This window comes from Phalacrocorax aristotelis, chromosome Z (genome assembly GCF_949628215.1).
Source record: "Phalacrocorax aristotelis chromosome Z, bGulAri2.1, whole genome shotgun sequence".
Classification (NCBI taxonomy): domain Eukaryota; kingdom Metazoa; phylum Chordata; class Aves; order Suliformes; family Phalacrocoracidae; genus Phalacrocorax; species Phalacrocorax aristotelis.
Genome location: NC_134311.1, coordinates 19,860,074 through 19,886,839, shown reverse-complemented (window position 1 = coordinate 19,886,839; position 26,766 = coordinate 19,860,074). Strand labels below are relative to the sequence as shown.

The 26,766-nt window shown below is 41.4% G+C and overlaps 1 protein-coding gene across 6 annotated transcripts in view; it reads right to left on the bottom strand.

Annotated features, from left to right (window-relative positions):
- Nucleotides 1-26,766, bottom strand: part of MCC (MCC regulator of Wnt signaling pathway) — a 237,769-nt gene that overhangs the window by 5,450 nt on the left and 205,553 nt on the right. For all 6 annotated transcript variants that reach the window (XM_075079290.1, XM_075079289.1, XM_075079293.1 and 3 more), the window contains 3 exons: nt 21,146-21,380; nt 14,876-15,082; nt 13,808-13,905 (listed from right to left, as the gene is read on the bottom strand). In XM_075079290.1, coding sequence (XP_074935391.1) covers nt 13,808-13,905; nt 14,876-15,082; nt 21,146-21,380 — 540 coding nt within the window. The remainder of the gene's footprint in view (nt 1-13,807; nt 13,906-14,875; nt 15,083-21,145; nt 21,381-26,766) is intronic.

Below are 26,766 nucleotides of genomic sequence, written 5' to 3'. Positions count from 1 at the left end.
AGTCCATGTGGCAGTGGGAAACCGAAGAAGAACAAGAAAGGGGAGTACAGGCAGAAAAGAGCAAGCAGAAGAAATACAGAAGAGAGAGCACAAGCATTTTCTTTTTTGAGGTACTCTTTTGGATTCAAATAATCCACAGTAGTGAGGTTTAAAATGCTGATACAGTCACCAATACTTACTTACAAGTTATGAACCAAAACCTAATTACATGAAGCATGCCAAAATGGAAGTCAGATGCCTTATAATATTTTTACGTTACAAATATCTCTATGAGTGGGGGAAAAAGCAAGCAAGGGAGAAGTTCGGGGGAGGACTAAGCATTACAGCTTGGGGTTTAAGCTGGCTTTAAAAAGCATTTCCCAGCTTATTCCTGGGGAGTTCCCTGCTACAGAGCCAATGTCTGCCCACAGCCTGCTCCTATACAGGCATAAAGACTGTCCCACCTTTTGTGCAGGGGTGCTGACGTGGTGACCTAGGAGTCTTCCTCTGTGACCCATCCTCATCACATATACAGCCCAGAGAGAAAAACTTCAGGTTTGAAAATAAAAAAAAAAGGGGGGGAGATAAGAATGACATGGATCTGGGCTAAACAGGGGCAAAGTTAAGATTTTAGTGTCGAACCTTACACTTGGGAACTTTGCATGTATGGATAAAATTTGTCCATGCTTTGCTGCCTAGAACTCCTTTGCAGTGCTTTGCTTTTCCCTCCTGTTTTTGTTGTCGTGCTGTTAAGTGAGTAAATTGGATTTCATCTCAGTAACAAGACTACAACTAGCTCCCACCTAAGTCCACGGAGCCACATAGGAATGAATACACTAGAGTTTGTGAAAGCTTCCTCAGCTCTGCGCAGACCACAGGGACGCTCCTCACAACTCAGCTCGCCAGGCCGCAGTTCCGAGGCTGGCCTGGCAACGGCAGCATTTTATAACCAGAGACAAGGAGAGCACATGTGGCATGTTTCACTGTGCCCGGCTTCAGCAACAGAAGGGCTTTGACAAAGTCAGCCGGGGAAATATTCCAAGTTAGCAGTTTATCCCCACACACTGCAGACGCTGGTTTACTGCCCAAATTAAAAAGGACATAAGAGGGGCCTTGTTGATGAAGAATCACCAGTAATCTTTATGCGTCCTTTCACTGAAGTAACATACTCTCAGATTTCAAATTACGCAATCTTTCTCCCCAGCTGTTGAAAGCTCACTGCCACCCACCCCAAATATAAATTTTATTTTCATATCCTATCTTATCAGTCAGAAAGACTCAGCACAGTCTACAGTCAAAATCTGTGTTCTTTAGAGAAAACAGGAACAAAAAAAACCCAGTTTCTACTCGCAACAGAAGAAGAATTAGAAAAGATCAGACCTGGCAGAGGCCAGACCCATTAACTAACATTTGTGTGGCACTACTGATATGACAGAACAGAGTAAGGTAAATCTGGTGCTTGCCTGCTTCAAAGGACACCACAGCCAGAGGCTCTGGGGAAGGCTCAGTAGCACTGTGCCCAGCACTGTGATCCAGCATGAACAGCAAGTCCAATGGAATAAACATTTGCGGTATTTGGATGGGGAGAGAAAACTAAAAATTATGTGAGATTAACATTACGTGCAAGAAAACACTACACACAGCCCCATGGGAAAGAGCCACAGTTTACTGCAGCTGAAGTCCTTAACACACCTGCTGTAACAAAAGCTCTATGGAAAAGAAACACAGTGGACTGACTTGGACAAACTTGTCATGCATGGTAAAGTTTTGTTACTATGGTGACTGTTACCTGATAAAAATATTACATCACCTTTTGTCTGTTTTTTGCACTCACACCTTTCAACCAGTCATGTTCTGTCTGAACTCAGCTAAACGTCAAGAAGTATGTTTTTATATTTGGCCTATAACATCCTTGTCTTGCTGCTTGCCAAAGATACAGAGCCAGCAGAGTGGTAAGCACCCTGGGCCTCCACAGGCTAGTTAAACAATCTTCAGATGCTAGTTCTGAATCATCTAGCTAAACAGGTAACAGTAGGTAATCCTTCAAATCTCTAGATGCCTTAAATCTACGTTTACACCAGTAAAACACATGGATTCCTTGAGCTGAGAAGATCCACACAGTGCTTTTGGCTTTTCTTGATGTCTTTAAGTCAGTGAAAACAGCACTACCTAGTGCCTACTCCCACCTTAATCTCTGCAAAAGCAATGGGTGGTTTGATTGCATGTGCTGAAATGTCCCAAAATCTTACAAAACAACATGTAGTGATCTATTTTTATATTTACTGTTCCCAATTTAAAACATGCCTAAATATCTTTACTTCAAGATGCATTTCTCAGAACAAGTAACACCTGAGTAGACAGACGTAGCAGCAAGAGTGAAGGCACAGTAAATACCTTGTTTGAGTCTGGGAAATGGAGATGCATATACACTTGGTTAATGACTACTACATGCAAAAAACATGTAAGGTTTTCCCCAGAGTGCTGTACTTTCTATTTTAGCAGCAGATGAGAGACCTCAGAGCTGTACCTTACTGGCTGGCCAGCAAATACTCTACCCCTTTGTAAAAATCCCATGGCTCATAATGCTAACTCATCCCACTTCTCTCCATTTCTATCACTAATTATCTCAGTTTGGCGAGAAAGAATTGTCCGTATGTGTGTCCCTCCAAAACTGATTGCTTAGTTGGGCTGTGCACTGGAGTAATAATGAATCCCATGGGGCTGTTTGGATTCCTTTAATGCATTACAGGGTTAGCTGTCTTTACGAGATTTCTAGCACTGCTTCACTTTCCTGATTGCTATTATAAATCAGCAGCATATGAAGAATCAGCCACTACAGGCTTAGTAAGACAGAATATTTTAAAATAATAGTCCTAGTCATATGCCACATTTTCCTAGGATAAGAACATGTCAAAGCTGTGAACCAGTGATGGAACTGCATTTGATGTGACAACCATATGAACATCCTCCCGGTAGGGATCGTTGCATGGCTGTGGCATGGCCTTCTGTTGCCAGATAGTCTTCCAGAGTCTGAAAAGCAAATTCACACAGAAACTTATGTGCCAAACTCACACTGCTGTCATGCCCCAGGCCTGTACCAGTACAGATCCTGAGAAAGTATTTATGTATGTATTTTGATGGGAAGAGGGAAGAAGAAGCAAGTATTTTTAGGAGCACACAATTTCTGTGAGCCCCCAACTCAATCGAACTGCAGAAGTCAGCACAGCTTTTGCTTCCAACAGTTCCTCTTCCAGCTGGCTGCTGACGCTGGAGCTGCAGAGCACACAGCCGTGGCACCTTGTGCGAACAGAGAAGACGAGCATGTATTCCCAGAAGAGGGAACAAGCTTATGATCTGAGGGCGTGGCTTGCTTCCAACACAAGGGCTCTCTGCTGTGGGGCACTCAAGAAGTCAGCTGGGGAAATCCCTGACTGCTCCCTTTCCAAGGAAAAGATCAGAATAAGTGTATTCAGAGGCCTATGGCCTATTCCTGCATCTGCTAAAAAACACTATTTTCAGTGAAACACCCAACATACTAGTTACAAAGACTTTTGTTTTGTATTTTCACAATCAAAACACTCAGCAGGCAGTTGCTAAGCAGTTTTCAAGGGCTTTTTGTTTCAGACCTACAGGATAGTTTGAATAGTAAGGCAAGGGGACAGGGCCTAACATTTTCTCTGGTTTCAAGGCTACTGCTGCAGAGAGTGGGGAATACTGCCAGAGCTGTAAAGGAAACTATGTAACATCAGGCACATTTCTACAATTTCTGTCAGTTTGGCCTCCACACAATGGCACCATGTTTGGCCCAGAATAATGTAAGCAAGGTCTTGAGCACCTTATATTTTCCCTCCTGTCTGGGCTTTTCCAGACATGTTCAGGTTTCATATGCCAGAAGTCTTCCCAGGCGGATTTTCCTGCACTTGCTCGTTTCACCGAGAATTCCCCAGTGCTGCAAACAGGAAGCTGCTCTTCCCTGGCATGCAGAAAGTTGATTTTTCTGCCCCTGGCTTGGAGTGTACCCATCTAACTCCCCCTCTTGTGAAAGCACAAGCTATCACCCCTCTGCCCTGGGGTCAAGGGCACCCACAGCTCTTGCCAAATCTGGAGCAAAAGAGGAGTAACGAGCTCTTTCCAGACTGGGAGGTAAAAAATTTCCCAGAGCCAGGCAGAGGAGTCAGGGTCTTTGGGGCCTGATTATCCTACATCTTCCCACCCCCAGGAACATCCTTTACCCACCAGGGAGCATTGCCTGCTAGAAGCAGACCCCTTCAAATTCTATCTTCCCTGTTGGAGGGGCACCATTAGCTTCAGCTCAGCATCTGCCCCTGAGCTTCACATACCCAAAGTCCTGATGCAGCAGCCAGGCCAGGGGGACAGAGGTTTCCTGGGCATGGGTACCCATGCAGGCTGGCCAGCCCCCTGGCACGTGGGGTTTGAGAAGGGAAAGGAGGAGGAGCACCTCCTTCCATGGCCCCTAGCTTTCTGCACAGTCTCTGCTTTGAAGGGGAAGCACACACCTTCCATCCCACACTTTACTCCTAATCCCTTTCCTAAATATCCTCCAGTTGTTTTAAGCCTGGAACGTTCCCTCACTCCCCTGCCTTTTCCAGTTCCAGCTGAACAGGGTGACATGTGATTGTTTTTTGTAGGCATTTGACTCCTCTCAGGACCTAACAGCTGGACATTTAAAAGGAATGCAGATAAATTATCTTTTCATCAGCAGTTTAAACTTATACCTTATGTCAGATTGGCATGCAGAATCCCCAACCCAATTCAAACGCATGCCTCTCTCACTGGTCTGAGTTGCCCTGCTAAGGAAAACAACTAATATATAATAGAACTTTTTAAAGAGGCAACAAAACAACAGTATGGAAATGCCAAGAGTCTTAAAATCACCCTCTTCAAATGCCACGTCTCACCTCCTCAGGCACCAGTGGGCTTAAGAACACCCATGCTGCCTGCTACCTGTGCAAAGGTAGCCTTTTCTGATCACAGAGAAGACAGAGAGTGCGTTTAAAAATGCCTTGCTGGTGTCAGACACAAACAAACAAAAAAGCAGTACAGTTTGTCAGATGCTTAGAGCAGATTTCAAAAACCAGACAGTACCACAGGCATGTGCTACACCACTGGCAGTAGGGAGACAGGCCAGGTGCGGTCTTGGAAACAACAGACTGGCAGCAAAAAGGGAGAACAGGCCTGAAGGGAGGCAGCAGCATGCCTGCCACACTCACTGCTCAAACCTCCCACCCAGTTTTGCCAGCCCAGCCTGGAAGCTCTCCAAACCTGGAGCTATTTGGAGCTCCCTGTGACGATTATATCCAAGTGCACAGCAGCTCAGATAACCATGCAGTGGTAAGGAGAACTACTTATTCCATGTCAAAAATAGAGAAAAATAAGAAGGATGGTCATCTGTGATGCATATAGAAAAAATAGCTACCGAAGGCACTTCTGAGGAATCTGTCCCTTATATCACCATGAGTCATTTCTCTTCTTGCGAGGTTTCTCTCAGTGAGGCTCTCTGGGGGCATTTCCAGAGACAGGCCATGCCTCTTGAACCCCTCAGGCAGCCAAGGGAAACCACAGCAGGATACTGCACAGTCATAAAAAAGACAGACATCCCTGAAACTTGCAATGACTGCAACCCATGACAGTCTCTGGCTTTCAAATGTCTCAGAACTGTGTATCGCCTCATTTAATGGATGTGATAATGAGAGAACAGAAATACGCAGATGTAACTGACAAAAAGCAGCTGATGATGCACTGGAAAAACTCATCAGTAGCTCTCGAATACCAACCCCTGCCTCCCTCCCCCCAGTTTTATTCACTGTTTGTTCATCCTGTACTTTGGCCAAACAGAACGAGGATTTTACTGATTTGATTCTTAAACACCATTTTAAAACTGAATCATTAAAATATGGTGTGTTCTAGGCATTTCTCCTTTCATTTCCAAGACTTAGCCTTACTGATGTTTAAGATAGGCCTGAATTTCAGAGATGCTTCTACCCACTACTGGATTCTGCTATCACGAAAATAAGGGTGGCCCTCGAAAACATGCCAAGCTAATATGTTGTTGCATGAAGTTTGTGGAAGTCTGAAATAAAGGAAGGTGGCTTGATTTCTCTCTGGCTGACACTGTGTCAGGAAATAGTCTCTGCCATGCCTTGGCACAGCTTTCTGTTGAAACGGTTGCTCTCTCAAAACAAGAAGTTTGGCACAGCACAGGGTTGTGGTCTTTTGACAGGCATAAGGACACAAGACTGCACAGAACATGACTGTGTCTCAATAGACACATGGAAGCTATTGCAGTAGGATGAATTTTCTATGTCTTACTAGAAATACTTGCAGTTTCCCACTTCCAGAGAGGCAGGACCGTAGCTCTGTGCTAAATGTACTTTTTGTTAAGAGAAAAAAAATTATTTGCTGGTCCTATTGTTTACCACCCTTTTCTCTCTCCATGGCAACTTCCCAATTAGTAGCATCACTTACTAGGTTATCTCTCAGTTCAAAAGTCATTAGAGTGGTAAAAATGTAGCTTCTTTGTTGTGTTGCCAGGTGGAAAGTCACCCTTTTGCAAGGGAGATACTGAAACATGTCTAGACTGACAGAATTCACTTAACCCTGCACAGCCATCAGAGATCATAATTTTGTGCCAACTGATGACCCAGCTGAGGTCTGAACAGTCGGTCTAGTTACAGAGTGTTTTGCCTGCCATGGCCTTTACCTATTATTGTCAGATCCTTCCTGCCCAAATATTTTAATGCTTATAAAAGTTTCTCTAAATGTTATCTCACACACGTGTGTGTGTGTGTGTATATATATATGTTTATTATGCTTGGATTAAATGGAATAGTGCAGGAGTTATTAGTAGGTAAGAAGGCATCTTAGTCAGGAGTAGAAAGTAATCCATGAGAATTTTAACAAGATAATAAATAATGCTTAGGCCAGACAAGAGGCTATTAGCAATGAATGCCCTGTTGACAAGAACCTCCTAAAAGAACACAAATTAGTAGAACTTCGGGGACTAACAGTGAAAACATCCTGCTCCAAAGAAGGGTGTGAAGATAAGGGAAGGCCACAAATCAGTCAACATTGATAGCAGGGAACATCTTGGCCCAGAAGGTGTCCAAGTGTGGAAACTAGGGGAAAGGTAATTCTGGCAGCGGGAGATTGCAACCACTGTCAACTGAGGGACAAAAGGACTATCCCCCACCACTCCTCTTGAGCATTACTGAGGGTAAACCCATCTGTAAATCGGGAGAGTAATCTCCTGCCAGATTGAGTTATAAAGGGAAATAAAGGAGGACCCGGGTAAAGGAAGGGTTGTTTGCACATTACTATGGGGACGCTGGGAATGCCAGCCAAGGGTCTGGGTTCAAGTCCTGGCACTGGATTCGAGTCCCAGCGAGGTCAAGGAATTAAGCACTTGCTGGTGTGAGTGCCTCACGGATCAGCCAAAGGTCTGCCCATGCGGTAAGGGAATGTTTATTTAATTGGAAATTTGTAATTATAATTCGGTTTTAAGTACTGGTGTTTATAGTACTGGTTTTGGTCAATTATTAACAGAAAAGAATTTTGCAAAGTATGTTTTCTGGTTGTGGGTTTGAGTCCCACCAGAACTAACAGTCTGTGATAAACTGGAAATTACGGTCTGTTTATTGGAACTACGGTTTTGTTTAAGCGGAAACTGGAACTAAGGTTTTTTAAAGTAGAAATTATAATTAGGGTTTGTTTGAGAAGAAATTGGAACTAGGATGGGTTCAAATCAGTTGAGGGAAGAAATTTAAAGAAATCACCTTTGGGGTGTTTATTGAAGCATTGGAAGGAGGTGGGGTGTGATCCCCTCACAAGGAAACTATTAATTGAATATTGTAATCATTGGCGGCTGATGTATACTTTGGAAGATGAAGAGAAATGGCCTAAGAATGGAATTTGGAAGTATAATGCCCTATTGTAATTAATGTTGTTTTGCCAGTGGGAAGGGAAATGGTACACAGGGCCTTGTGTCGATTTGTTATTTACATTGTGAAATCACCCGGAATGGCAGAAGGATTGTTTTTTAGTGCCTAATGATCCTATGGTTTTCGCTTTAGAAAAGGATCAGGGGAGAAAGCCTAGGAGGTGCTGTTCAGGTTGTAGTATTGGGAAATGTTGCATCAAATATGGGAGACCAGAGGAGGAGGTAGAGCTATTGGTGGCCCCAGGGCAAAGGAGACCATATCGCCATGGCAAGAAAGGAGCAGAGGGGAGGCGGACGAGTTAAATTCAGAAAAGGAAGGGGATTTTAGCCCTGTTGCAGGGCGAACTAGAAGGGGAATGGGATACCATGATCTGGAAAGGGAGGAGGCACTCCAAGCCCCTCTCTGGCAAGCAGTTGGGAATGACGGGCTGGTCACTGTCAGGGTTCCACTTTCAGTGACAGATTTAAGATCTTGGAAGGAGTTAGCTGCGATATATAGGGAGGACCTGGAAAAAGTAGGAAAAATATTTGAAACTATAGTTAGAACCGAAGATCCAGATTGGAATGATATACAGGTAGTATTGGACACTTTGTTAACTTTGGATGAGAGAACTATGGTCTTGGATAAGGCAAAGGAGGAGGCTGAAAGGATACATGCCCAAAGCTCCCATCCAGGAACTGTAAATGATCATTTTCCATCTGTGGATCCCCAATGGGATCCTAATAACCTAGCTCAAAGAGAATTATTAACTAAATACCAAAGGTTGGTGATGTTTGGAATAAAGTATGCTATCCCTAAAACTCTGAAATTGTCTAAACTAGATCAGGTGATACAAGGGAAGGACGAACCTCCGAGTTCTATGAGCAATTAATGTCTGTGGCTAGGACATATACAAATTCGGACCTAGAGAAAGAGGGAAGTGCTTTGCAGTTGGTAACTTCATTTGTAGGACAGTCTGCACCAGACTCTCAAAAGAAACTTCAGAGATTGGAGGGGGAAGATTTTAGGAATCTTAATAAGTTGCTGGAAATGGCTTGGAAAGTGTATAATTACTGAGAGACTGTAGAAAGGGGTCAGAAAAGGGAGTTGATTGCTGCATTGACTGGACATGGATCATAGGGAACAAGGGCATAGAGGCTGAGGCCAGGGAGGTGTGAGGAGTGGATTCCAGCACCAACCTCTGGATAAGGATCAATGTGCTATTTGTAAGGAAAGGGGACACTGGAAAGGGGAATGACTGTGGGGAAATCAAGTTGGTGGAGCAATTCCTGAACAGGCTGCTAGGCTATTAACTCTAGATGAAGCATGAAAGGACTGGGAGGCTCATCCCCAGCTAAGCCCCAGCTAAGCTACCCTGATGCTGGGGAATGAAAAAGTGGATTTCCTAGTAGACACCAGAGCTGCATATTTTGTTTTAAATACCTGTAAAGGGGTTTTTAGTCAAAACACTGTGAATGTAGTTGGTGCCACAGGGAAGGGGGAAAACTGAACATTCTTCCAACCCCTGAAATTCAAAATAGGTAAAAAGTAGTGGACACATCAGTTTCTGTATATGTCAGAGTGCCCAATGCCTTTACTAGACAGGGACATACTAAGCAAATTGGAGGCTGAAATTACTTTTGATAATGGACAAATACAGGTACACATTCCAGACAGTAAAGCTCTGGAGGCCCAGGTTTTTATGTTACAGCAGCCAAAGGTGGAGAACGAGATTCCAGTGGAGGTGGAAAATGCAGTCACGCCACTAGTCTGGGCCACCAATATTCCAGGGAGATCAAAAGCAGCAGAACCAGTAAGGATACAACTGAAAGCTGATGCCCAACTGGTAAGGCAGAAACACTACCCTTTAAAATTAGAAGGAGGGAACCGGAGAACTTGATTAGTAAGTTTATACAATATAAACTGTTGATAGAGTGTAAACCAATTTACAACATTCCCATTTTGCCAGTAAAGAAACCCCAGTTGGAGGAGTACAGATTAGTACAAGATCTCAGAGCCATTAATCAGATAGTGCAAGACATACACCCAGTAGCAGCTAATCTGTATACTCTATTAACAACGATCAAAGAAAATTATAAATAGTTCATGGTATTAGATTTGAAGGATGCTTTCTTCTGCATACCTCTCAAGCTGGATAGTCAAGCACTTTTTGCATTTGAATGAGAAAGTCCAAGCACAGGAAGAAAGACACAACTCAGACTGTGTTACCACAAGGGTTTAAGAATAGCCCTACCTCGTTTGGAAATCAATTGGCAAAGGAGCTAGAAGTACGGAAAGAAGGAGAATGAGAATATAGCTCTCCTCCAACATGTGGATGACATTCTGATAGCTGCCCCCTCGCAGAAGGAGTGCATTCAAATAACTGTTAGCCTGTTAAATTTTCTAGGACAAGCCGGCTACCGAGTATCCAAGAAGAAGGTGCAGATAGCAAAGACCCGGGTTCTATACCTAGGATTCACCATTTCACTAGGACACCAGGACCTGGGAACAGAACGGAAGGAAGCAATTCTCCAAACACCAGAACCAGTGGCTGGTGTGGGAATTACGTGCCTTCTTGGGAATGGCCAGGTGGTGCCGACTGTGGATCCCTAATTATGGGTTAATTGTGAGACCATTCTATGAAAACCTCAAGGAATCAAAGGAAATACTGCAGTGGAGGTCTGAGTTCATATCTGCCTTTCAAACCCTCAAGAAGGCTTTGATGACTGATCCAGCCCTGGGCTTGCCTGATTTAACTACACCCTTTGAACTTTTTGTATACGAGAGACTCCATGAAGCTCTGGGAGTACTAACTTAGAAACTGGGATCTTGAAAAAAGGCTGTAGGATATTTTTCTGAACAGCTTGGTAATGTCAGCAGAGGATGGCCAGGGTGTCTAGGTCTGTGGCTGCCACTGTTCTGTTAATCCAAGAAGCCTGGAAATTAAGTACGGGAAAGAAAATGACTGTCTACATGTTTGTTTCCATCCTGGAACAAAAGGGTGGCCACTGGTATATCCCCAAGCAGGATGCTAAAATACCAGGTGGTGCTCTTAGAAAAAGACTAAATGGAAATGAAGACAACTACTGCCCTTAACCCTGCAATGTTTCTAGATCCTGTGTCCAGAAGGGAGGAAGTGTTACAACGTGATTGCCTCCAAATTATTGAACAGGTCTATTCAAGTAGGAAAGACTTAAAGGACACTCCGATAGAAGACCCTGATGAGGAATTATTCATAGATATTCACAGATTCCAGATTTACAAGAAAATCCACATCTGCCAAGAGAAGACAGGCTACCTCTGTTGATGAGACTGCTCTGCTGCAAAGCCATTTGCAGACTATGAATAAATAAATGCTTCCAAAACCACACCAAAATCCAAACCATAACTGTATCCTGCTGTTTTATTTGGGTTTCACTCTGTTTCAATTAGCTGAGAACAACCTGACGGTTCTGCAGCAACAGAAGGACAGAATGGGAAAGCAGCAGAGAGGGGATCTGACAGGGCTTTCATCTCTGTGAAGACAGGATAGGGAGGGGTCAGCAAGCAGGGCTGCCAATTGATGTCACATTCTCTGACAAACAGAAAGACTCAAAACCAAATGAATTTTTGCCCCATCCTTGCAGCTGCTGTCCCCTGCATCAGTGTCTACTGCCTGCAGTAACAATGGATACGTCCAATTGCTGCATGTGTGCACTAATTGCAACCAGCACTGAAATACTCCTGAACATTGACATTTCAATATCACCTTTAGACAACAGATTCAGTGTGCAATATTCACTTGTTTCACATCTCCCTCCTACCCCCTAGGGTTACTGGGCAGAATATTTTTGACTCTGAATTCTGGTCGTACTTCCTTGGTGGGTGAGGAAGGTGATAGGGGAAGCCACCAGGATCTCTCCTGGTTCACACACAGTGCCTGCACTTTTTTTGCCAAACAAGCGGGAAGAACATCAAGAGATCGGCACATGCTAAGCGCAAAGAGTTAAATCCACTTTATCTCATAAATATATCACAGCCACTTCAGACCATTCTGCATTGTTGTAGCACTTGCAGAGAGGAAAATGCACTTCAATTATTTTCAAAACTCTTCTGGGGATCCATGATGGTATAAATTTCATTGTGATATCTGAGGCTCCATTCATCCAGGATGATAGTTAGGAACTGCTGGTATTTTTTAGCGTAGCTGTGGCTGAACAGGTTGCAATAAGCTTTCTCCATGTGTGAGGTAGACCTCCTACAGACTCTCAGAGAGAAGACTTCAGGATAAAGAGACCAGGCATTCAGCCTGATTTCGCTGGCACACTGATTAGGGAGAAAAATACCCTGTCCACACAGCTTGTGGGAACTGTGCTTGAGCCCCAGTGGCAGTAGCAATCACATTTAGTACAGTCGTATTTCCATTACACAGAGAATCTTTACTCCAAAATTTATGTACAGTTTAATCCGATTATTTTTCTTCCCCATTTCTGCCTGACAAACTGTACTTGCTAGGCCCCTGGCTGGAAATCCATGCTAATCAACTTAAGGCCTAGTAGATAAAGTTTTTTCTCTGTGTTGTCAGCAAACCACATTTCATGACTGTACTCAAGCCTCTGCTAACTAAGGTCACTGGCATCTTCTCAAAATCCAGGAGCAAATAACAAGAGCAGGAAAAAGCTGCAGCTTGATGGAAGACAGAAAATGCCAGCGGAGCTGCTCACACCAGGACTGGAGAGTGGGGGGGCGTGGGGGAGGCCACTGGCTCTGTGCAATGTTTATGCAAATGACTTTGTTGATGGGTTTTATCCACCCACACACAAATGAGAGTTTTGATTATTTTAACCACAGAATTTTGTTTCCTGCATCAAGCAAACTAAATACTCAGCAACTGCCAGACTATTAAGCAAATGGTATGAGATGTATTGATTCTGCAGTGGTAACGATCTTACATTTTTACATAATGCCTTTCAGGCTTAAGTGTCTCTAGGCACACTACAAGTTCCACCTATGAAAAACACACTTCAGGAATGAAACACCACAGCTGCCTGAGAGGATATTCCACCATTAAGGGGGGTGCAAACACCAGAAAAGCAAAATACACTCCTCTTAGCCAAAATTCTTAGTAGCATTTTGGATATGTTCTAAATACAATAACCAGATTAGGTATTAGATAGCCATACCTTAGAAAAGGTGGAACAAGTACTGAAACAACTATCAAAACAGTGAATATCTTTGCCATGAAGTTTACCACATAGCTGGTGCAGTGAAAACTGCTGTACAAATATCTAGTTAAAGTATAGCCGTACTGGAAGTTTTGGCTTAAAACCTGGCTGTTGATAAAAGCAGTTTGCCAAGACATCAATTTTCTCCCTCATTGGAAAGCTAATACTTCACGCAAAAATGTAATTCATAATTGAACTGTGGCTCTACTTACATACTCAGAAGGCAAATGCAGCATCTGAGTCATCAAAATCACTGCAATTCCCACTCCTGTAAGTCCTACCCAAGATCTAATCTGCGACCAGCCTTAATCAAAGATCACACTTCAAATCCTGTCTTCACTACAAGTTTTCTGCATGCCCTCAAGCAGTCATGTCACTGTTTTTTTACTCATATTCTTGCCTGAATGTTGACATTCCTGGCATTTTGAGGGTTTCTTAGGGATACAGTTGATCTGAATTTTAGACAACCTCAAGGAGAATGGAGCTAAGCACCACGTGAGGAATTTCATCAGCTGAATAACAACAGCAAGAGACAGGAAGGTAGAAGAACGTCAGGCTTTTTACTTCTCACAGGAGAAATCTGTGATCACTCTTAAAATCACTTGAGGGTAAGAGTGAAGGCTCAGAACTGACCTGCACCCTCGACCTACAGAACAAGTAATTTTTCTGGTGAAGGAAGCTACTTACCGCCTGAGTGCGTTTGTCAGTTCAGCAGTCAGTTCACTCTCGTTGTATGGTCTCAGCTCAGGTAGTGTTAATGTTGTTGCAGTGTCATCACTGCATTCCTGAGGAAAGAGGAAAGGCCATCTAATTTGAAGTTACTTACCATCTTAATGGGAGAATTCTGAAAACCTCTTAGTTCACAGCTATTTCACAGGTGAAATAAACATCACAATGTCCCAATAACACGGGACTGTATCAACATACCAAGAAATGGACTAGGGGGTTAACATTTCACAATTCCTTCTAAATGTTTCCTAAACCACCACAGCTCACTGCTTTGCAGAATTCTGCTATAGTGTGCATAACTGCCGGTGCCTTATATTATTTTTGACACCACACTTGAAACAAGAAAGCACCAGATCAAACAATTCAAGTGATGCTTTGCCAGAAACAAATAAGAAAGACCCAGTTATACACTAGCTCTGGATTTTGTTTTTAAACATATTACTGAGGTTTTCTGGGGACACAGCACTAAAATAACAGGATTAAAGTTTTTCTAGGTATCACTATTTCTTCATCAAATTATTAATGTAAATGAAGAAATATGTTTATTTTGCATTGTATAAGGGAGGAAAACTCTTCATTCTCAAATCATTACAAACTGTCTGACCTGTAAAAAGAGGCTGTCATTACAATGGTCCAACTGCTTCACAGAAATGAGATTTATTTTTTCATATTTTGTGTTTGGAGTAGGGAGAGGGTAGCATTTTGCTAAGATTCTCTTCCAGTGTTTCCATTGGGTGGCCACAGGCAAAACACAACATATTCAACCATAGTAGCTCGTATATTTGGCAAGAAGGGCTTTGTTGTACTCCTCCCCAAAATGACAACCTTATTTTAGTCCAAGCTGAACAGGAATTCTGCAAAGTGCTTGTTAATCATAGTGTGGAAAGAACAACCTAACAACTGGAGAAGAGAGAAAAGATGTACATATAGACAAAGGAGAATGATTAATGTGCAAAAGACTGCTATAAGGAAGGGAGGGGTACAATAAATTGTGCAAACACCAATTTTGGAAACTTGACTCCTGACCTTGCCCAGTTTGTCTTCTCTTCCACTGCTGGTTGAGCTGAGAGACCTCATTCTCTGCTCTTTTTGCTCTTCCACTTCAGACTTCAAGTGCTCAATATGGACAAGGTAGGCCTGCTCCTGGGCCTCTCGAGTGCTCAGTTTCAGTTCCAATGCCTTCTTCTCCTTCTCCAGCAGGTAAAGCTGTGCCTTAAGCTCTGCCATCTCCTCCTGTTGAAGAAATGTTATCAGCATGCTGCTTCATGGGACTACATACCTAAAGGAAGACAAGCTTAAACAAGGTTTTCGCCCACCCCTGTTACTTGAGCATTCTTTTCATGGAGAACATTACAGCATCCAGAAGGCTTTTTATAATCACACAGTATATTTGTCAAAGGACCAGTATATCTTGAGATTTAAGTGAGTATGACATCCCTTAATCAGCCTCAGAAATAAGCTCAGAGGCAACAGAGCAGCTAATGTGGTGCTGAAACTACAGAATCAGGGATCTGAGAGGGTTGCCACAGCTGCTGACGTTTCTCTTGTTCTACCTTGTCCTTCAGAGACCACTGCCCTAAAAACAGGAGTGTCTGACTTCCTTGACAAACAGCTCCCCAAATGCCAAATTCCAATTTCCGATACAGAAGAATTAGAGTTGGTTTATCTCATTACAGTGGGATAGGTTTGATGGACTAGGACAGCAAACACAGATCACGTATTTCTGCCTCATAATACCAGCCTCTGTGCTAGAAAGTGTTAGTAAAAAAAAAAGGTAACTGGGTATGGCACCATTGGATGTCCTTTTTGAATTTCCCTCTTCCAGATGGCCAGAATCCCAGTTACACACAACTGGAGATTGACAAAATTGCACTCGCTTATATTCCTCCATAAATGTGATCCACAGAAGATGGACGCTGGTACTTCATACAAAGAAGCTCAATTCTGAAAGCTACTTCTTGTGTGTAATTCTTCTGCCACTCTGATATTTACGACAGAGCTGTCAGCCATTGTAACACAACAACTGCTATTTGGGGATGGATCTTTGCTTTAACATCTGCTCTGACAGTGGCTGGGCAGAAGTTTAAGAACAAGGCATGAGTGCGGTGACCCTTCTTTCAGCACGTGCTCCCAGCTTCCATGAAAAGCAGGTAATGAGTATCCTGAACCAGAAGGCTCTTTGTGCTTAACAACACTTCAGAAAAGTTTCTTCCACAAAATAGCTAGTTGTTTTCTGAACCTAGGGAAACCCAGCATCCACAAAGTATTTAAAGAGATAGTCCTAAAACATAATTTACATTATGTGTCAAAAAAATGCCACCAAACAAACCAAAGATCACCAAAATAAAAATAAAAAAAAAACAACCCAAACCAGATTCATGTTCTCACTGTTGAGGCTGCCGTGCCCTAGGTCACCTCATGGGTGAATACCGAGTTCATGCAGCCATATTCTGTATTGTGGTTCATTATAGACTTGTTCACAGTGGAAACTTCTCTGAAAGATAGAAGTTTCTTGTTGTGTGGCCAGCCTAGTAACAAATAACTATTTCTTAATTTTTTTTAAACAAAAACCCCATATTCTAGTCCCAAAATTATCAGACGTAACTTACCTTATTCTTCAAAAATAATGCTTTTTGTGTTACATCCATTATTAACAAAGATTATACAAACACAAATATTGGCACATATTTAGACTAAATTCTTTCTGTAGAAGAGAATCTACGTTCCTACCAAAAATTTGCTGTAATGTAAGCAGTGTACACAGGTGTATCACAATTATAGCCAGCATATAGTAATCACAGGTAACCATTGGCTTATTCAGAATCACCAACCACGTAAAAATAAGATCCATTTTCTAAAAGCCCTCAGGCTTGAAAAAGTTTGTATGAGATTTAAAATCATTCATTTATTCATCTACTTGTTTGTGAACTGAAAGTTAGAAGCACAATCAGTTTCATTCAATGTGGTTTATAGAAATTTAGTTGTTAGGCAGACTTACTATTGGTATCCTTTGTCAACAGTAAAAATGTAAATAATAATGATAAATAATGATGGAGAAATTTAGTTATAGGAGTTGAACTGGATTGTCTGGTATACTTAAGTGTATGCATTCAGCTTCTTAAGCCTCTATTTCTAAAGCCATTAATCTACTTAGCCTGCTTAGTGAAGTCTGAGAAGTAATTTGAGCAGAGTATTTTGGCCCTTATATGAATAGAAGATACTCTTGACAGAGGGCTATCTGTGTGGGAGGGGTCATGACAAGATCTTCCCAGGCTGGATGTTGAAGCTAGGCAAATTCAGCCTAGAAATAAGGGACATTTCTTTCCTAAAAGAAAAAGGTGAATTTAACCACTGCAACAACGAATCTGTGGAACTGATTTTTCCCGTCACTTTTTACCTTAAAGACTGGATGCTTGTTTTTACTACATATCCTAGCGCAAAATAAATTTGAGGATCAATGGTTAACTCCTTTGTTTATGAAGATGGTAAGCTTAGATCATCAAATATGAATTCACAAGTTTGCATCCTGACCCAGAAGACATATCATGGACTCCAAAAGCACCCCCGTAATTTAGTTTTCTTATGTCAAGGCAATGTGAGTTTGAAGTAGAGAATCAAAGACAAAGCAAGGCAAAAGTGGAAGAACTTTTCGTCAGCGTCTTGCAGAAGCTCCCAGGGAAGGAACAGGAAGGAATGGAAATGTTAAAACTACTGTTGAGGATTCTGGTATGGGCACACACAATCTGTGAGGCGGGGTGGCAACAGTAACATTTCATGTGGGAAAATTTAAGTAGCTTAGGTTGACTGAGAGTTAATTAGTCTTTACATTTGCAGTAATTTCTTCCATGAAACGGTGTTTTCTAAAGACAGCTTCTAAATTTAATTTAAATGACAACACCACCTTTGTATATTTACTATCCCCTTTTTTGTCTAATTACAGGATGCTGATGAAACATTTTGCAGTTCAACATACCTGCTTCTTCAGAGTGTGGGCCCAAAGCACAAGTCGCATTTACAAAATGAAACCCTGATGGAGGATGTAGCAAATGGTCACCCTTCCAGTTGACTCCAGAAGTCTTTACAACCCATATAAAATCAGAAGCTTCAAGCACCAAAGCTGGCAGTCATTTCAGGACAAATTAATTGAATATTGATGAATATTTTCTACTTGCAGTCAAATTGTAATTCTGAATTTGGGTGAAAACTTGACTGGAAGTTAAATACTCCTGACTCAATTTAATCAGAAACACCATAGCATCCTCAAAATTAAAATTTGTGTTGGATGTGGTCATGTCAGAAGAATAAAACAGCAAGGACTCTTATGTGGCAAAAAGTCCAGGAGGATCACAGTACACAAGGTGGAACATACTAGCCTTCAGAAGTAAAACAAATATCAGAGCAGATAAATGCCATGCCCTAGTTAACTGTATTTTACAATATACATCTATAAGAGTATGAAATGCCGTAACAAAGTTGGACAACAGGATTCTTAACATTTTCTGTAAGGAGACTGTAGTCTCAAAGCACATTGTGAGTAATATTATCACCACCTGTACACAAAAGAGGAAAAAATATCAGTGTAGAAGCTGAGACTGCTTATCTCGATTAAGTCCTTTGAAATGCAGAAAGGCTGTAAACCAAGAATTATTTACATCCATCAGAAGTAATCTCCTTGCTAACTGGGGCATGACAACAACTGACCCCAAAGCAAGACCACTGAATTGAAGACAAACTGCAGATGAGAATATATTTGGGAACATGGTTAATTATTGTTTGAAGCAAAGAACTGCATTTTACAGAAGTACCAGTGGGCCACTAAGTCTTATACTCTGGACCAGTAAAAACCCAGAACAAAACAGGGCACAGAGAGACCATCCCCAAACATCTTTTTATGGATGATTTTCATCAATAATGAAGAACTAATGGTATAAAGACATTTTCATAACATTATAAGCATTACACATACATGCAAGAAGCAATATAACTGATGCGGTGATCAGTTTTCACTGGGAGTCATAAATGAAAGGTGCCAGAAGATGCAGCAGAGATTCCAACATAGATAAAGGTTTCAGGAAGACCAGCAGTAGGCCAGAAGACCCAGCAATGCAGGAAGTCCTTGAGTAGCTCAGTCAAGCTGTGCAATTCTTGTTAAGAATGTGTGTGTGTGGAACAAATTAAGAACTGCTACATTATTAAGTCCTCTGCAGCACAGATGAGTTCATCTGCTTCAAGTTAAGTGAAATATCGTAAGGAAATTTAAATTCCTCAGTTGTCTCAGAAGGCAGATGCATGCGCTGTTCTATACAAGGTACATATTCCAAATAACAGATGCCAACAATACACTCAGAAATCCAAGATATCCAAGAGTCCTGCCCTTAGGTTCTGCTATTTGATAGCTTGCTGAACATATGAGCAAGGTGCAACGCAGACCTGAGCAACAATCATGGATGCTAATAAGGTAGCACATTCTCTTGGGACCAAAGCCCACAGAGTGCAGCTGTACCTTTTGTAATGCTTTATGCATAGAAGAAAGGCAGGAGTTTTCAATTTCTGTAGCAGGAGAGCACTTACCAACAAATTCATTCCAAGCTTTGACAAATTCAAGTTTTCAACATATCCCTTTCAGAAACCTAAGGATTTTCTGCAGTCATGAATTTCAGCAAAATACAACACATTATAATGAATAACAGTACTGTCCATTTCTCTGTACCAGAAACGACTGAGGGTGACTTCAGCACATATGTAAAAGGTGTCTATTTCAGCATGCACTGCACACAAACCAACCAAGAAGAAAGGTTTTCTTCTTCTAGGGACAATTCCTGCAGTGAAAACCTAACGTGCTAGGTCCAGCCAAAAGTTAAGAGTTCTTTAGCGAAGTGAAGGATTACCAGCACTCAAAACTTTGCCAAAAATTATGATATGCAACTGTTCATGTTCCTCCCAGGTCAGGGAATGCAAGGGCACCAATCACAAGGCACAGCTCTGCATTTTGCCTTTACCAGTCAATTTAAAGATAGAGGTACAAATGGTGCAATAGAGATTTCAGGGAAGATCTGGACACAAAAGAGAAGGAAATGTGATATCTGAAATATACACCTAATTATCTACAAATGTCTTCCAGTACATCTTGCATGCTTTACTTATGGGGACTATATTGCTGTTGGCCACAATATATTCAAACAAGTAACATAACTTTAAACCTTCTGACTGGTAGCAGTCAATCTTTTTTTCTGAACTGCAAATATTGAACGCGTTATTGCAAACTCATATTTATCATCATCGAAAGGCAGCACCACTAAGAACATAATTATCATTACTAAGCTACCAGTTAGCCAGCATTGGAACATCTGAACAAAAATCTATACCTTTGGAAGCTTATGAAACTATTAGGATTTTCTGTCCCACATGATACCATCATCCAACATGTCTGCCATTAGTTGATTAAAATAGGACTTGCTAACAAGCAGAAATTAAACTTATTTAAACTGAACCAAACCCAGACAATTTCTAAATACAGATATGTGCTTGTATTGCCTTTAATATGTTCCTGTGTTTTAGTTCACCTCTCTCAAAGTCAATACAGATGTCAGATTTAAATTGATGCAAGCTCTATACCTGGTCAATAAAGGTCAGTTTTTCTAGATCACGTCTTTAGAACTGGACTTATAAACCGGTCCTGAGGGACCAGAATTTTCTCTGAAAACATCAGTTACAGCAAGTCATTACACACTACACTCTTTGCTCAGGCTCTGAACTGAGCTTACAGATTGCAACACACTGCCTCAAACAGCTCTGGACCTGTGACTGACCACTGGAGAGCATTAGGGATGATAGCTTCTGACAGACCATTCCTCCTCCTACAGCAATATTAAAAGGAGGTGAATTTGTTTTGCTTCAGTTCACAAATATTCAAGATGCACATTTGCAAGCTTGTAAGTGAAGTAATAAACAGTCTCTTTGGAAGTGCTGTATCATGCTTTTGGTCACCCTCAAGCATCTCAGCTGCCATATCTCTTAGAGAGAGCATCTGGTTTGTCAAGGACAGCATTCCAACTTTAGAGCCACAGATAAAGTCCTCGCCTAATTCAAAACACACATAGCTCGTCACTGTTCATGCACTGCCTTCTGTCACTTTTTGACTACTGGATTTTTAGCCCTGATTATTTGTTTCAGCAAAGTTACCCTTTACTACCCAGTGATGACTATAAAAGCCTCCCATAAGTGTGACTGAGCATGTTTTGTAGCACAGGACCACTATCAGCAGTACAGTTAGCCTGCTGGATATAAATAAAATACCTTCATTGCCATAAGTTCCTGCATCAAGACTGCATTTTCCAGGTCTAGCCTCTGGCTGTCTCCACGAGGTTTAACATCATAACTAAGGGGATCAATGTGGATGCTTTCCAGCTCCAGCATTGTCAGTTTCACTGCTGCCCTGTCATTTTTCAACTGCTGGATGTAATCCTTCAGGCGCTGCTCATCTTCCTTTGTAAATTCTGTATCACAACTGCTTGCAGTTGAGCTGGTAGTACTGGAAAGACAAAGAATGGTATTAAAAATCATTTGGAACAAAAATCTATATTTTTACATCAAACACTCTCCTAATACTGTAACAACACATCTGAGTCTTATTTAAAAGTTCATAGAAAGGACACACTTAGCGTGGACACGATGTTGCAATATTCAGAAGATGCAAAGGGGTGTGACAAATTCAGAAAAGAAATTAATTCTCTAAGCTGCATGAGAAAATTTTATCATGTGACAACTTCTCCACAAAGCCAGATACTTAGTGACATGTAACCGAATTAAATTTTCTGGAAAGCTATCTTCTGAAACAAATCTTTTTTTAATAAAAAAAAACCAAACAACAAACCCAAACCAAACCAAAAACAAAAACCAAACACCAACTACTTTGATTTCTTATTAATACCCTAGCAGGACAAGCTTCTCTCTGCTGTTCAGACATTGAGTCTTCATCTTCTTTGGGAAGAAGCATCTGCTAAGAAAAAAGAGTCAGCCCAGACCTCATTCATCTCTGGTCATGGCAATACCAGTTATCATCTCAGATATTTTTAATGGATACTTGTAGCAATCAACCTGAGCAAAATCCCACTGGCAGATGTCAGGAGGTAGCATCTTTCATTTCGTGTTAAGGTGTTTTCCTCAGTACACTGACATTCCTTCAGGGCTGGAGGGGTTTAAAACCAACCTATAAGTTAGCACAATTTTTAAGAAAAAGTCATCATCAGGCTTGGGGGAACTTCTCCTGTCTAGAGGCATCACACAAATGACTGCCTATTAGTCTGCCCTACAAATGTTTACACAGAGATGGCAGAAAGGAGAACTGATGTCTTAGAACAAGGGCGGCTCCATGCTGCCCACCCACCTACATGCATGCCAGTGCTGCAGGGGTCCCAGACTGATACAGCCGTAGCATACCAGGGCTGAATATAGTTGCAATAGCACTAAAAGGAAAATAAAATGCCATGTTGTTTCTATAACCTCACTCAAAGCTGCCTGCTGTCTCCTGAGGTCCTGTAATCAGCTGCCGGGTGAGGGATAAGTCATCCATTAACTGTGCTTGTCTGGAATGCTAGATGATCTCAGTTATCAGCAGGGGAATAAATCACTTTCTGTATCAAATTGCACTGCTGTTCAACATTTTTGTAGGAAGAAAAAAAAAAGCCCCACCCGCTACATGCTGAGAGTCAAGATGATGTCCTAAAATATATTATGCATGTGAAAGAGTGGAAGCCTCTCAAGACAGGCTTGATTTTTCTCTTTTCTTTTGGTTCTACTTCAGCTGAAGCTACATTGATTTTAAGTGCCTCAAATAATTGCCCATCTTCCCACAAATTCCAAGCACAGCCTTGGAGGAGATGGAGAATTGGCAGGTCTACAAAGATCGCTCAAAATCCTTCCCTCTCATAAAATATCACATTACAGTTCTTTACTACAGTTCTCTGTCAATTTCTCATTATTCCTTCATTTTCTTAAGGATAATAGGTGCCATATTTACCGTAAGCATAAACTCACCTTTGCTTTTGTTTTCATCCATTTCCATCAGCAGTGAAGCTAAAAACATGCAGTACCTACACTACATAGAAACCCTTTCAGGTTGAAACATATTTTTTTCAGACTTAGTTGTTCATTAGAGAATCTCAAAACACTTAATAGATCTTGCTTTACTGAGTTTAAAGATACTTCTCAGAAGCAGATATTGATATAAAAATCATGGGGATAGACAATGTGAGAAATACCTAACTCTGTACTGAAGTCACGTTCCAAGTTTCCTCAGCACCCGAAGACAGCAATTGCACAGCTTTTCTGGATTAAATGTAAAACAGCTGTTGTTGGAGGAAGGACAGCTTTTAAAGCCTACACAGGCTTCAAATCTTGGGTCACAAAGAACTCATCTTGGTTTTTGCTTGCAAAGGAAAGAAAATCTAGCTCGCCTGCTGGGAATGAAACCTGAGCAAAAACACTGACAGTCTATTCTTATGTTGTGTTGGACCTCGTACTCATTGGATAGTCACAGATTTTGGCCCTTAAAGACCCACAGCTATGCACGTATATTTTAGGGGAGAGCAGTCCAAACTGAGGAAGGCAGTCTGGGTTGTAGCCAGTGATACTCAGGCTGCTTTTACTTCGGTCCTGGCTGCCTGCCTGCCTGTCTGCAGCTGAGTTGGCTCCTCTGGTGAATTGCTAGCAAGCTGCTCTTCCCTTTTTTTTTTTTTTTTATTTTTTAAAGAAGGTGAGGGAAGCTTAGCAAGGAAGCTGTCTCAGACAGCACGAAAAGGGACAAGAACCTTCCTCTCCCCCAACACTTAGCAGCAAGCCCCTACCCAGAAGACTGGAAGCAGTATGGGTTGCAGAAAGCCAGGGTAAAAAGCCCACTTAGGAGTGTTGTAAAAATGAAGCTGAATGATGAGGGACAGAAACAACCCTGCATTGTTTCTGAACTCCCACAGCACAGCTCTGTCAGGGTGTGTTGCCCCAAAAGCCCCACCATACAGCTCTCCACAGCATTAATGCTAGTCCATTGCTGCTCTATTTAAGGGCCCACAGCTGGTAAGCATGTGATCCTGAATTTCAGATATTGCTTATATTGCTCTCCCTTGTAACAGCTATCAGGGCAAAGGAAAACAGACTGACAAAATGTGTATGTAGTATAATGCATCCATCCAAAAACCACATGAAACTGTTGCAAAAGATATGTAGTTTCTCATTTCTCAAGCATGTAGGTGAGGCTAGAGAAAGGATCACAATTTCATCACACCTGGAAGGAATACAACATCAATCTGCTCATTCTAACTGCTATTGTATTCAGAACACGCAAAGAGAAAGATTCTTCCCACTTGCTTCATCCCTCAGATCTTTTACAATGGTGTCATGCCTGGATGATGCCAAATTAATTTTCTTATATAGCCTGTGGAAAATATGCAGGTTGGTATAGTATAATGTGCAGGTTTATTTGCTGGCATGCGTGTGTTTGCATGTGTGTATATCAAATGCAGTGGATGGATATAAATGAGGCTTCCAACTGTGCATCTGTGTAACTTCTGTACACTGCAAAATTTTGCCCATAAAAGCCAGTGTAAGCTTCAGTTCATCTATTAAAAATCAAGTCAATAAATAAATCTGCAATTCAGCAATGGTGCAGATATTACAAAAATCGACAGAACTAAAATAATGCTGTCAGAACTGAATCCACAAAATTTGCTTGAATGTCCGCATGCAACCTTACATTTTAAAGAATACATTTAATACACATGGGCCAACCATCATCTAGGTGAATGTTGTGGCTTGAGATCTGAAACAGCACAATGTCAAAAGATAGTAACTTCCTGAGAAATTGAAAGATATTCCAACTAGCCAAAAGACAAACAACAGTATATTTGGCTAAAATTGGAACTTTTGGTGAAACTACCCTGTTTCCTTCTGAGACTAGGTCAGTCCAGCAATGAAGTGTTACATAAATAACATGAAGATACCTGTTGGGATATTTCTAAATAACTTATCTGCACACTTCAGTCAAGATAATTTTGTCCGTCAGCTACCTACCCGAAATCTGAGGTGATTATGATGAAAGATATAGTCCTATATTTTGGCTGAGTTCGGATATTTTGTGACACTATATAACACTGAAAAGAATTCCCTTTGCATGTAAGAGACCAGATCTTTCCCCCCATGAATCCAGATATAAGGTTGGGCTTGCTAGCACTGCAGGGAATAAAATCTTCTGTTTTCAGTGTGTTACAACTAGCGTCCTTCTCTTTTGTTTCCTTCTCCTTCATGTTCAATCAGTCAAACCTTGTTGGCAATATATGTTCTATTGTTACCTTCTGTCCATTAAAATAATTATGGCTTCCAACTACACTGCAGACCTATTTCTATTTTCAAAAAAATGAATTGGCAACATTATTGTGCTGCTCCCAGCCAAATGAGTTGAGATGGTTGCTATTATTTTTATTCACTTCACCAGTAACAACCTCCATGATGCTCTTTCATTGCATTTAATTTCTTTTCCTTTCAGTTGCTCCCTTTTACAGTATTTAACCACTTGTTACTAGTGCCTCACCAAGCATTTATTCTGAGTAATGTGTTCAGTGATTTGACATTCGAAATCTCATTTGAAATGCCGAAGCTAAAGATGGGTCAACAATTGCATTATAAGTCCCTATTCTACAGGACTTTGAACAGCAGGGAGAATTATTCCTTTGTCACAAGTCTCAGCAAAGGAGAGTTTTTCATCATCCTGCCACCTCTTTACTCAGTTGGTTTCAAAGGGGAAAGGTAGCAATAAATAAACGCAATTAAAAGCCTGCAACGCTAGAATAGCTATAGCAAAAGATCAGTCTTGCAGATTCAGGGCATGTTTGAACCACATAATGTAAAAATGTTTTCATTTCAGTGCAGTGGTCCCCAAATGGTGGTTCACACAGCACTCACTAGTGATGTGGGCTTGTTCTACTCCCCAGTTTTATAGAGTGCCAAGTTCTTTAAGACAAATAAAAAACATTAAGCCTGCAGGAACAGCTAGAAATCTGCAGCCTGCTTTCCTGTCTCTGCTTGGATTGCTATTGTAATGGAAAAGGAAAGGAAATGGAAGCCATCCACTTCAAAGAATCATAGAGGGCTGGAGGTCTGTGGCAATAGGAGCTCTGTCTAGAGCAGCAGGGAGCCAAGTGACAAGGGAGCACACATGAATGGGTTGAGAGAGCTGACAACATAGGCAGGATAACTCCAAAAAGCAGGAGCAGAGTCCTGGAGGGAAGCTAAAAGTATCCAGAATGGTAGACAGAGGAGAGTTAAAGAGAAAATCTTCAATCTTTTAATCCTGAGATAGAATATTTACTGATGTAAATTTAGAAAATTGTGTGCCTTTTGAACCAACACAGATTTTCCATCTGTGGGCTGGCACAGTGTCATACATCTGTAGGATGAAGAGGGGATGCCTCTATTTTGAAACAGGGTCCACAGGGTGAAAACACCTCTATCGCGTATCACTTGAACACAGCAGAAGGAAAGAAGAGAAGATTTGCATTTCATGGAGAAGCCAAAGTTTCAGAAGTATTTTTGCTGATATGTTTGTTTAGACAAAGACAAATTACATCAGATGTGGGGGGAGGGGAGAGGGACGACAATGTGTAAGTGATGATCACATCAGGAAGCCCATATGACAAGTTCCTGACTTGCTGTGTGCCCTTTGGGTGAGTGAGAGAGGCTTTTCTCTCTCATGTTCTACATATATCAAAGCAGATAGTATAGTTACCTTATTCCATACAATATCTTGCTCCACACCAGAAAAAATTATCTTACAACGATAACGACTCAAACTAGAAGATCTTTCTTGCACACAGAAGCATTTATATTTGCATTTCTGCATTTCATGACACAGTTTATACTGATGAAAT